Genomic DNA, 13,702 nt, shown 5'->3' with positions numbered 1-13,702 from the left:
TGGTTATGTGACAACTATTTGTCTCAATTGCTTTGTCTTAACATTCTCTTGACTGCAATCGTCGCAACCATATCTGCAAAAGTGAGTTACTCTCACATCTCATGTCATTCATGCTTCAAAACCTAAATTGTCCAAAGCCACGACAATGTGTGTGCCACCTGTGACTGTCCACAGCCAATCTCACACTCTGATGCAGCAAAACATGCATGATATTTAGGGTGGCCACTTATGGCTGCATGCTTGAGGACCTCTTGTGGTTGCTGTGACTCACACTTTCTCAGAACACCTTTCATTGCCTGTGTTATACTGCCGTTGACTGCCTGTTGACTGCCGGAGACATTGGTTCTCATTCACTGTTCATACTTTTACCTATGAAAAGTAATGCAGTCTAATACATATATAGCCCATCTTGTGTATTAGTCCTTTCTTGTGTCTGTTCATTGTCGTCTCTTTTATTTAAACCCTTGATTGCTGTGTGGAGCATTGTTCTGTGTTTTTCTGTTACCTGCCTGCATTTTACACTCTTTGGTTAAATTATTCAACTGCACTATCTGCCTGTCTGGTCTGCATCGGGGTCCTTCCCCTGCTTCCCAAATTCCTACACACACACACACCACACACACCACACACACACACACACACACACACACTCTGATCTAAGATTATTATTCCAGACAGAGACTGGATCAAATGAGGCTTGGGACAATCCCAAAAATCTGAAGGGAGGTAAACACTTCTTCAATCAACACCACCAATCAACAGCAATTACAGTGCTTGATACTAAATTAAAAAATCAGCTTTGCCACAGGCCTTGCGGATAACAATACTTGTCTGTGTCAAACTGCCATCTAGTGTTCAAATATCTCAACTGGTAAACAGTCTTTGTTGGATGTTCTTTTTTTTTTTTTTTTATTCCTTTAATTTTTCTTTTCTGTCATTGATGACTGTAGGCTTCTATACAGTCTATCATCACTTCTGGACAGAGGTAGCCAAACCTGTTTCAAAGGACACCATGTGTATCAGCTCTGACATGCATCTCCACGGCTCCTGTTCTACCGTCAGTCTTCTTCTTACCTCTCCAGCGCTGTCACGGCTGTGATCAGCGGCGCTTCCAGGAGTCGATAAGGTTCATCCGCTCCATCTTTTCCTTTTCGGTGTCAGTAATCCGAGCTTCGCTTGTTGAATACCAGAGGATCCTCGAGCTGCAGCACAAGGCTCAATCGCCTGCCTCATCCTGGAAGTGAAATCGGCTCTAAATAAAGGATCAAATCCAGCCATGTGGTTAAGCCTATGTGGATATGCAGCTAATGATTAAGCTATTAAAAAATGACTCCTTTTTAATTGATTGGATTATCGTTGGGCTATAAGCTGTCCAACATGAGCTGAATATTCCATAGTTGATGAAGAGTTTCTTTTTTTAATGAGATTTTCAGGTCAGAGCAACCTCAGACGTTTTATTCCCCGTCGTCCTAAAATGATCACCGAGCATGTTTAGGAGAATGGGTGAGGGCTCAAATCGTATTATTATACAACAAATTACTTCCTTGGTTACTGGAAAAAGTTATTTTTAATAAAATATATTTTGTTTCTGACTATTTTTGCTACAGTTGATAACCAAAGTTGTCAGCAGTCTTTGGAAGCAAACTGGTCCAAGATAAGTTGCATCTCTCCGTTCCACTATTTACAATCCTCCTCTGGGTTTATTCTGGCAGCTATTTGTTGGTTGCGACTTTCAAATTGTCACGCTGTCATTTAGATGAAAATGTCCCTCGACATGATTTTTGGATTCCCATGAAGACTCGAGGAGATCTGATCATGGCTACCCTGGACGGACAAAAGAACTGTTCCTGTCCTGTCCCTCTGAAACCAATTTGAAAGCGCAAAAACAATGTTCTTTTGTGTCTAATGAATGCGTGACATGACAATGGGAGATGCAATCATGAGTTATTAACATGAGGCAATGCAGGCAGCTTATTAATACATGTAACCAAACAGTGATTAGATGACAGCCCAGACTCTCATTTTAACAGACATTAGTGTGAAAAGCTGAGGAAGGAGAGTGAGAGATTATGTTCATTTTTTGGGAGCTGAAACACACTTACAAATGTTCACCTCTCATAACGAGATATATATGATTTTGCCTGAATGTACAGACTAACTTTTGTCAATTAAACCTCTAATATCTTTACAAGTGAATCTTACTCTGTGAGACTTTTTAGCAGGAACCTTTATATTTGCAGGTGTTCTTGCGATGGGGTGATATTTCACATTCTCATTTCAGTGAGTTCTCTGCTACTTTTTCATAGCGTCTGACTTGAAATTGATCTTGGCAGGGTGAGGAGCCGGTCCCGGGTGCTTTATATTCAATAACGTTATCTCCAGTTGCTCGGAAAGAACCCAAGGTGGGTAGACAGGGAACTTTAAGAGACTTCACACTCACATTTGAGAGGTGGAAAGAACGGTTTGGAATTTTCAGAGGGGTTGGTAGCACTGCCATCCGTCTTTCCAAAAGGTGATGGACTCAGCCTAAAGAAAAGAGCAGAAATGTGTTGAGGAAAGCTGCACCGTAGAGGCTTTGACACTTGATCCTCAGACGACAGGCAGTGTTCTGCTTGCTGCTCCACAATCCAAATGACAAAACATGCAGTAAACTAGAGTGACGGACAATTTAATGAAGAGTGTGGTGTTCAGCCAAAGGACAACAACGGATACACTTAGCAGATAAGCCACTTTGTTCAATGTATCCCGTCAAGTTATACATGTTGCTTATTCTCGCTCATTCATTCTCATTCTTTTGGCAACATTTTTTTATTTCATTTTAAATTTGTTTTAGGATAGTGAAGTGATGGATTGGCAATACTGTCAAATGCATGTTCTGTCATGTCCAGCTGAAAAAAAAAATGGTTTCCCATGCAATACATTTCAACAATACAATAAATATATCAAACAGTCTTTTAAATGTTGGTGGTTCAACAAAAGAAATATTGTGTCAAATATTTATAACTGTGAAAAAACAATTTATATATCCGCTGTAAGAGATTCTCATTGCGATTACCACCATTACCATTAAGACAATGAATCAACTTTTTCTATGATCAAATATTCCAAAGTGAAAACAATAAGCAGCCAGTTGGACAGCTGTATAAATACAAACATGTTCTAATGAGATATGATGACTTCATGACCCCATCCTGCCTTTTCTGGCACTGCTCTAAAGATAATGCTCCACACCTGCTGTTGCTAAACCCGTCCACAGTACTGCAGGTGTAAAGACCAGGTACTTGTCTTAGACAAGTTAAATGCTAACAGTAATGCTAAAAAAGGGCAAAACTGATCATCACATCACTCTGCTGTAGTTCTAATAGTCCACTGAATCAGACAGTGAAAATATGTATTTTCAGTTTGTACATTTCTTGTTAATCATATTGGTTAAAATCAGTGACTAGAAGCCTGTGCCAGTCAGTGAAGGAGTCTGAAGTGCCATTGAGCAAGGCAGTTAATCCCACCAGCTGTGCACTTCTATGGCGGTGTATGTTCTGTTTCTCTGGGGGTTTGAGCAGAAGGCAGCCACCCTGCAGGAATCAATAAAGGTCACTCGTGGCAGAGTAGGTCCTCTTAATAGTGCATGTATAAATAGGAGAAGAGTTAGTTTTATCAGCTGAGACAAGATGAGCAAGGCCTCAATCCCTGCCTGTGCCTCTATTCTGCAAGGCTGCAAATACCCCCCCCCCCGTTAATGAGACGTTCCATGTGTGGAAGCGTACATTTACTCTCCAATAAACTCCTGTCAGGGAGAACATCATTCCCTATTTCTTATAATGGCAATTTAATAGCTAGTCATTTAAAAAAACACGACTGCGGAATCAGTGTAAGGGTAGGCGGCAGGTACGGGGGATGGGAGAGGCTGAGAGGCATGTGTGTTTCTACGGGAGTGTTTGTGTGTGTTGGCGGAGAACAGCTTATGGTGGGAGGTACTACGAGGGAAAACAACAGAAAGAGAGAGGACACAGGCCACAGATTTATATATATATATCTATATATATATATATATATATATATATATATATATCTATATATATATAGATATATATATATTAAAATCTGAAAATACCATTGTACCACGTATACATTGGAATACAATTAGTCTTTATTGATTAAAAAAAGGGATCTATTTGTTGTTCTAATATTTCCTAGGATCAAACATAAGCCTCTATTTGTTAGATGATCTACTCCCCCAAGATTACAGTTATTTCCTTGTAAATATAGGTATAAATTGTACCTATATGTCTTCAACACCCTAAAAGAAGGATGACAATGGAACAATGTGTGTGGAGGATTCCACCGCTGCAGCAGAGAATAACTACAGAACCATCCATTCAAAGATGCGCTGATGACTTCTCTGCCAAGGTAACCCAGTTGAGTGAGAATACAGCAGCACTACCATCCAACAAAAAAACAACAACATTTCATTGTGTACCGTGTTGAAGAAGCCATAGCATAGAATGACGAAGAAAAGTCATTGTTTAGCAGGTCGCAAGAAGTCACAGTACGTCGAACAAAGTCACGTTATAGTATGAGTAAAAAAGTAATAGTGTACTATGTGGATGAGGATCTTGTGTGGCTGCCATCACGAGTTACAAGACGTTTTGACCTTTTTAAAGTTTTATTAAACTTTTTCTTCTTTTCTGTGTCTCATAGTTCCCCTTTATTTGTTGTTGTTGTTTTTTTTTTTTGTACACAAGAGCTGTACGAAAAAATACAACCCCAAACTCAGAGACGACAAACAGCCTGATGGGCTGAATCATGAGGATATCACTTGTTCCATAACTCAGTATGGGATCTATGTCTCTGCTGAAAAGGCTGATGGAGAGTTGTCCATCAACTGAAACACAATACCTCGGCTCACAGGCAGCAGGCAGCATTGCACACCGTTTTGTTGCAGAGTGATTTACATAAACCTTCAAAGAGGTGTCAACTGGTCCCTTTCTGCTTTATGTGACACATCAGAATGATTGGTATTCTTTGCAGTTTTCTTCTATAAGAAACATCTGTATTATCATACTGACTTTCCAGATTGTACTATAAAATGAATGGTTCACACGCAAAAAATAAATAAATCTATTTAGCATATTTTTATATATATTTTCTTATCTCTACTGAGAATATTAACATAGAGTTTATTTTTTTCTCAGCCCAGCAGAAAAGCATTCATATTAAAGTTCATAGTTGTTGACTTTATCACTTTAACTACATTTCTATTGTGCATATTTAAATACCGCTCATTTTTGTGACACAATTGTCTTCATTGTTTAACTGGTTTTTACAGTCTAATTCAGTCTTAGTGATGGCCATTATGTGGTGCTTGAGTCAGTTGGTCAACTATATCTAGCTTGAATTCACTAACAATAACCATCATAAGCCATGTTTCTTTTAAAAATTAAATCTTTCGAATGTAAGAGGATGAAAGTGCCTGAACTAGGGAAGTGTTTAATACAATGCAAAGCAGTACAATCTGCTAATAAGGCTGACTTTGACTGATACGTGTATCTGGTGAGAGAAAAGTCAACTCCACTCCTTTTTAGTTACCCATGATGACCTTTTAGCTTCATCTCTCTCTCTCTCTCTCTCTCTCTCTCTCTCTCTCTCTCTCTCTCTCTCTCTCTCTCTCTCTCTCTCTCTCTCTCTCTCCCAGTGACTGCATTGACCCGGAGCACATTCCTGAAGCTGAATCTGAGAACCTGTGACGGGGGTAACTCTTAGTTTGAGTTGGACTTTATTGAGAGTGAAAATGGATATCAACCAAACCCACTCAGAACCTGTATGGGTAAAGTTTGACTGTGTTAACATTTAGACTATGTGTACGTTACAATATAAATGTGTACAATGGTGTGTGTGTGTGTGTGTGTGTGTGTGTGTGTGTGTGTGTGTGTGTGTGTGTGTGTGTGTGTGTGTGTGTGTGTGTGTGTGTGTGTGTGTGTGTGTGTGTGTGCTATGGCTCCAAGTTGGAGCTCCCAGTGTGGGCTTCCTTTTATCAATAGCGCACCTCAAAAAAAAGGTTCCCAGTGAATGGGATCTTTTGACCCTGGCTGTAGCTGAGTGACACCCTGTGGTGTAGCACCAGCTCACAAACGGTCTGTTTGTTTATAAGCTGACAATCACAGGTAGGCCGACCCTGAGCGGCTCTGACAGACATAAACAACGCTTTGCTCTAAAACTCCTACCGAACAGTAGACGTGACTTTGAGTGTAACAAGGCTTAGCCTAAATAGCTGCTTTGATAATTCATTTGAGCATTAGGAAGAGGCATGTTTATCTTAGATTTTGCCAAAGGGAAAATAAACTGTGATTAGTTGCGATCACATTATCTTCTGAGGTAACATTACAAGTTAAAGACAAAAACAGCAGATGTTCATACTTGAAGACTCAATATACAGTAGAATGCATGTATTTTAGACTATCGCTATAAAAGTTTTCAGAGACTTCACCCCACTTTTTCATCAGAGAAGAAAACTAATAATTCATAAATATTGTAGATGTTGGTGAGCAAGTCAAATGTGTGCGTGAGGAAGGATCTATGGAATCTCACTTCCTGGTAGAAATAGAAGATATGTTGTCATTGTAGGAAATGCACAGGTGTTACTAATAACATTAGTAATCACTGTGTTCTATTCAGGTGTTCCAATAAGCCATTGATGTGGGGAAAGTGTGCCAGCATAAACAATAGGACTGTGAAACTGAAGCAGCTAAATGGAATTTTAACCATCATTCATTACATTATTTACATCTGTGCCTGTTCTATTGTGTCAACATGTCTCCTGTGAAAAGAACCTGACAATTAGATGAATCCTCCTTTTATTAAAGTCACATAAAAAAAACAACAACTTGCACGTAGAGACATAGTGGCTAATTAGATTATTTTTTTTTAATTATTATTTCATTGGAGCTCTGCTGCATTCTATTCATCCTCCCATTGGAAGGCTTTATTGCCTTTGTATAACTGAGCACAAGCAGGTGTGTTTCAAGTAGCGTCACTTATTGAATAATATCAACGTCTGAAACTCACGGGTGGCTGTTACCTGTGAGTGTACCAACACTGAATGAATAAGGCAGAAAACACATTACGTCCAGTGGTCTAGTGGGGGCTGGAGAAACCATGTGTGGAAATATTTTAGTTTTAAATGAAACGGCCATAAAACGGCCTGCTTATTAAGAAAACTCAAGTTTATAAGTACCTACAGCTTACTTGGACGTTTCTTTGACTATAAGCATAATACATTTGCAGCATTCATTTATATTGGCATCTGGGAATTTGTTATGACTCTTGCACTTTGTTTGAGACGTCCGATAGGTTAAACCATTGATTATAAAAACAAATTGCTAATATACTGTGTATAAGGAAAATAACCATTAGCTGCAAAAAGTTATTGAGACAGTTGTCAGTTGTCCAAAATGACATACAATAATTGTCTCTGGAGAGACCGAAGAATAAAGAAAGTATTAGCAGAAAGAGATATGAGACAAAAGACTGAACTAAAGATCAAATAAAAGGTGGAGCAGTGACAAAACGTACATCATTTCTCCTTTTGTTCTCCCCTTGTATTAACATGTTGGTATAAGAATAGAGTGTTTTCTGATAAATAGAAATCCTGTTGTTTACACTATGAACTCTTAACTGCACTGAAAACATATTATATAGAACCCCAAGGAGATTCACAGAATAAATATACAGAGGACTCAACAGAACACTTACTACCATGGCTCTCAGTTAACACACTGCAGTGACTCTTAGTCTGATGCAGTAACAATAGCCACAGTAAGACCTACTCCACACATATAGGCATATCTGTGCAAGACTGTGAGGGAGTGACCAGCGCCACATCAAATAAACAATAACATGCTGGGCTTGTTTTAATAATGGGGAAAAAGATCTGACCTTATGGCTCAGAATGTACAGCGAGACTAGTTCTATAGACGGCTGCACCGACGCATCATCGGGTGGACGAACGCCTCAAAGGATTGGTAATAATGGGTGGAATTGGTGTCCTTGTCCTCGCAATAAAAACACGAGAAGTACTGATTCATCTGGATCAAATGGCAGGAAGATACCAAAGTCATAGTGAGCAGATTCAGAGAACACGTTTATTCTCTCTGACATAATTATTTACTCATTTTTTTTATTATCATTTCTTTTTAAAATCACTAAAGAAAACAAAACCAGTCATTCTACAGCGCATACAGTTCTGTCCGTCGTTAAATTCGGTTGTGCATCGCAAGGTGTGATTTTCCGATTTCTTCACAAGGGATGTGTTATTTTTAACGAGGTCTTTAGCTGTACCGGCAAGCGCCAATAAATAGCGTACGATTCCCGTGTTTCCAGGACATAAACCGCCTAAGATTTCCAATGCCATGTCTTTATTTTGTACCTTTTCTGCTCCACAGGAAACGGACGTCTGCACGGACATCTGCTTTCAATTTCTACAGGTTTACTTTGTCCAATCTGGCAACCCCACCTCCAGCCCAGGGTGGTGTGTTTTCATAAGACCCATTTTCTTATTTGATTGTGTTTTAAGGGGTAGATGTCTGTCAAGAGCATATTTATTTCATATGAATGTGACGAAGGAGGGGATAATGAGCCACACTGGTGCAATAACAGATATTACAAAATGTTGCTTTACGTGATAGAACCAATTTCACTAAGATTCACCTTTTCTAGATAATGCTTTATATAGCATTGTGTGCGTAAGAAAGTATTCAAAGGTGTTTCCAATTGATTCTGGTTGAAATACTATCCTGCAGCTAATTCATGTCCATCATGCCTGCAATTACACTCAACTCACATCGACATACAGGCTTCAAAAGCTTAAATTACACATTGAACACAGTTACAACCAGGAAGGTAAAAGACCACCAACATTTATATGAAAAACAACTCATATTGTACTCCGAGTAGCTGTTTACTGGTCATGGTTTCATGTCTCCATCTTGACTTATGGAATTCACACTATTCTTCACACAGTGTATCTGAGCTGTAACATCAGTCATTAAAAGTACTCAACGGGAGGCAATTAGAGCGGTGACCTTGACCCCTGTTTGTTTATTCTCTGATGGAGTGACTGAGTGACTTACATGGCCTGCTGTTTTTAAAGTTTAGTGTTACACGGAGCAGAAGAAAGATCTTGTTTAGAGCCACATTCTTTTTTTGTTTTTTGTTTTAGCATGATGTGACTTTAATGGGGTTTATTTTAGCAGTTTGCGTTGGCTGTGTACGGTTATGAAACAGAGAGCCGGTCCTTCTCTTCACATTTTCTTTCTAGCGCTCATAGATGTGTCACATTACACATCGGATCAACGGGAACAAGTCGGAGGCATCATATTTTTTTGCGAGACATTCAAAATACCACCTACCTTAATCAAAGTAAAGAGGGAAAGTCCAGATGTTGTTTGTCATATGTGATCAGTCTGGGGATGGCCTTTGCGTCCCAGATGTTACCCTTGTGTCAGGTCAGCTTTTACCATCAAACTCAATTAGTGATTTTACTCTACTTCCCAGCATGCCTTTCAACAAAGGAATGGCCTGGACTCTGCATGAAGCCATCAGCTGAAACGGCTCCTTCTTAGTGGAGGAAAAAAAAAATAGAAACAGTGTTGTTGTAATGCAAGAAATCAGACAGAGAGAAAGCTCAGTTAAATCTTAGTAAGAACTTTGTGGATTGAATCCATTACCTCTTATAACTCATACCTCACTTATGCCTGAATCTCTTGTGTCTTCACATTAATCGTGCACATCAGTTATACACAGGCAGACGTCTGTGACCTCCTCTAGCACACAGTCAAAGCACAAACTAACAACTCAATTAGCGTTCTTTTCCTGTTGATACAACACATCAATTAACTCTCATTTCCCGTACATCTAAAGGGTCCGTTTTTCCTGTTTGTTTCCCGCAGGATCGACATGCGCTAGAAAAGCAGCTGCCTTGTTTGTGGCGGACCACATGCACACATCAAACGGCTTCTAATGCCGGCCTTATCGCAGCGCATTAACCTCACATACACTTTGCCATGAACCTTGGGTCAGGGCAGGAGGGCGGCATGTGTGTGTGTGTGTGTGTGTGTGTGTGTGTGTGTGTGTGTGTGTGTGTGTGTGTGTGTGTGTGTGTGTGTGTGTGTGTGTGTGTGTGTGTGTGTGTGTGTGTGCTCACCCACACATTTGTTCAGAACAGCCAGAACACACGATCAGTGTAATGCCAGATTACTGATTTGTATTAATAATTAGTAATATGTCTTAAAGTACCTTGAGACATATTACATCTTACTGCATTTCACCTCTCATGATGTAAACATGTACTTGGGCATTTAGAAAGACACCTGATGCATACATCCAGAATACATCTGGACAATTTCCTAGTAAGACCTTTCTTACAAGAGGCAAAAATGCCCCAAAACAAATCTTTAATGAAGATAACCTCTGTAGCGCTGAGGGGAAATACAGTCAGAGGCTACTTAGTTGCTGTTTTTTCATGAAGAGCACTCCCTCTCACACTGCTCTGTCATTTGATTCATTGTTAACATGAACATATGGATCAAAGCAGCTCTGAACCTCTTTATGATGGCGATATGTATTTTGGCAACGTCCGTCAGTAGATTCAAAAAGTGGAGGAAAAAAAATGTGAAGGGCAGGATCTGACCGAATGATTTGTTTTGCAGCCAAGCATGAGCAATAAAATCAGATTTTGAATGTAGATAAATATTTTATTGTTGTCATAGTAATACTATTACAATCAGCTCATGCCATTAGTGAAATGTGAAAGACCTAGAACACTACGCTGTATGGGGTCTATCTGTGTAGACAGCTTTAAGTATTTAAAACTGAATTATAATTATTACTATCATATGCATTTGAAATCATACTTGAAAACACTTGAAATAATACATTTGGAAATCTTGACAAATTTGAAAAAAAAAAAAACAAACATTGGGAATGTTTGATATGGCCTACAGTATAACTATAGTAGTTAAATAAATTAAACAAATGATCTCTATGTAAAAAGAAAACACACACATAATGTGAATCCTTTCAACAGACGCATACAGCAAAGCAAGTGATAACACTGATACATAAAGTATAATACCCAGTCCAAAAATGTCATGTCAGTGAGACACATGACACGGGCTATGGTGGTTAGTTCCTGATTTTGTTTTAAAAAATATACTGCATATCTATTTATATATTTATATAAACAACAAAACTTTTGATGATTTTCATTTTTTTTTTTTTTTATAATTCTAAAATACATCTATAATATTTAGAAACAATATGTACAATTAACCCCCACAATAGGCTTCCATGCAACAAATTCTTCTAAAATTGAAGAATAAATTAAGGTCTGAAGAGAAACACTTCTGTTTGTCAGGCCAGGGGGGTTTAAGAGCTGATAGACTTTGCTTGTCACTCTCTCTCTCTTTCACACACACACACACACACACACACACACACACACACACACACACACACACACACACACACACACACACACACACACACACACACAAAGGACATATGGTTCCAGTTGTACTTACTGAAGGTAATTGATATTCAGCAATAGTTTCGGCGAAGTTCTCAGGTTCATTCACTGAACAGATGAGAACTTATATTCTCAGAGGCTTGAATGTTGAATATTCAGAGTCTATTGTAACACTAAGGGAGCTGACATGCTGTGTAATGTCAGTGAGATGTCCGATCACACTTCCCGTTTGTGAGCTTTTTGCTTTTCTTTCTCTGCTGTGTTGTGTGCACTCGCTCCTGCTGTGTGTGTGTGTGTGTGTGTGTGTGTGTGTGTGTGTGTGTATAACAACTGAAACCTTATAAACATGTTTCAAGAGTCTTAACGTTATATGAACTTACATACCCATGAAGGCCTCAATTTGTAAGAGACGTGCTCTATATGATTTACCATTCAACACAAAGTGTATCTAACCCAACATCCACGGAGTGTATTGTTACCATACAGCTACAGCTGATATCACATCCTGTCTCCACGCTGTTTTTCGCCTCTGATCTGATCTGATCAGATCTCGCTTCACATGAGCCGATACAGGAAACCGCCGCATGGGAGAGTTCATCCTCATGAAGGGCCGGCTGCTTTCATAGAGTCCCAGGCTAACGCTCCGCTAGAGAAACGCAGTCCATGCCTGTGGGATCACTGCAAGCAATGTGCAGAGGAAGACGAGTAAAGACGGCGAGCTCGAGGAGGTGGTCCACGCTGAAGACATGTGATGGTGGTGGCTGTGGACTCTGTCAGGTGGCTGCACTGTGATGTAACCATTGATGATGCGAACCAGCGGGGGAGGTGGAGACTGGACCATAGTGCTGCGGAGTAGAACGGACAAATTAGATGATAGAAATCTATCTTTTTCTTTTAAAGGCCAATTTATCCTAAATCTGCTTTTTACTATGAATGATGGGGTCCTACAGTTAGAACAGCTTTGGTTATTTCAAGAGAGATTTCTGAATTAGTGTTAAACCCTATCTTTATACTGCTTAGCCACTATACTGTTCTTTGGGATTGAAAAGAAAATCCTAATAATCCGCAGAAGAACTGGACTCTCTACATCCCCATATCGTCCACAATTCGAGAGAAAATAATGCAGACTGCAGGGAAATAAAACAATGGAAATATTAATGATGGTGAGGGCTGCACAGGAAACATTCCCAGCAGAGGAATCCACAGACCAATCAGCAACGATTTAGCAAGTACAAAACTCCTCGGCTTGCAACCCATTGATCAGCGTATGGCTATAAACCAACAGCCAATCAACCCGCATCCATCTTTCTCTTTTTCTTTTTCTCCCGATATTATATATCCTGTCTGCCTGTCTGTATCTGTCCTCTTTTAAACAAGTCTGGCAATTAAATCATGTCTGATCTGCTGTTTGATGCAGAGACTGCAGAGCTTGTGTGGTTTGGACTGGGACGAGGCCAGGCAAAACAAACACCCAAGTTCCTGAAGTCGGAATCTCCTCATACCAGTGGGCTGCAACAGCAGTTTGGAAAGAAAAGCGTGTCTATCACCATTGCAAAAAAAAAAAAAGAGGAATTGAACTATGTCCCAGCCTTAACCTATCATTGCTCGTTATTCTGACTGTCTGCAGACAAACGAGACGACATTTAGACGGATTATTGTGGACAAATGAGTTTCCCTTTGGATGGCCGACCGCAATCTCTTTGGCTGAAGAAGCGTCAAAATTGGAAAAGTTTGGAGAGCTAAGCGCCAGTGAAATTAAGAAGGCTAAAACACGCAGTGTTAGGATTAGTGATAGATGATAGAAAAAACACCCAAATAGGCAATAGCACATAGAGCAAAGTGACAAGCCAGAGCAGTAACAATCAAACAGAATCAACACTCTTTTTGGTACCGGTTAGTTTGAGAAACTGAGATTACAAATGTCCAAATATTTCCCTCACAAAATGAACCGTGACTGATTTCATTACTCACAGATACTTATGCTAATATGATAAGCTTTGCATTGATTGGTGTTGTCTAAAGACTGTGCAGCCTGCAGCTTTAGGCTTTAGTTATTAAATACATTTTAGTATGGATGGTTATTTCAGACCAAACAAGGGGCAGAACTCTTAACTGGTAACCTGTTCAGCAAGATTTATTTATTTTAAAGTGTCTGTAAATTATTAAAGCAGCTATTTAAAA

General features: G+C 39.4%; 1 protein-coding gene across 1 annotated transcript in view; it reads right to left on the bottom strand.

Annotated features, from left to right (window-relative positions):
• Positions 1 to 10,793: 10,793 nt before the first annotated feature.
• The window catches only part of trabd2a (TraB domain containing 2A), a 53,922-nt gene continuing 51,013 nt past the window's right edge, over positions 10,794 to 13,702 (bottom strand). Inside the window, exon 7 of the mRNA XM_068705496.1 lies at positions 10,794 to 12,366. Within this exon, the coding sequence (XP_068561597.1) occupies positions 12,168 to 12,366 (199 nt within the window). The 3' untranslated portion in view covers positions 10,794 to 12,167. The remainder of the gene's footprint in view (positions 12,367 to 13,702) is intronic.

Source organism: Cebidichthys violaceus, unplaced genomic scaffold, assembly GCF_023349555.1.
Source record: "Cebidichthys violaceus isolate CVI_PGR_0920_01 unplaced genomic scaffold, fCebVio1.0.p SCAF_12, whole genome shotgun sequence".
In the NCBI taxonomy this organism is placed as follows: Eukaryota; Metazoa; Chordata; class Actinopteri; order Perciformes; family Stichaeidae; genus Cebidichthys; species Cebidichthys violaceus.
This window is presented reverse-complemented; position numbering and strand designations above follow the sequence as displayed.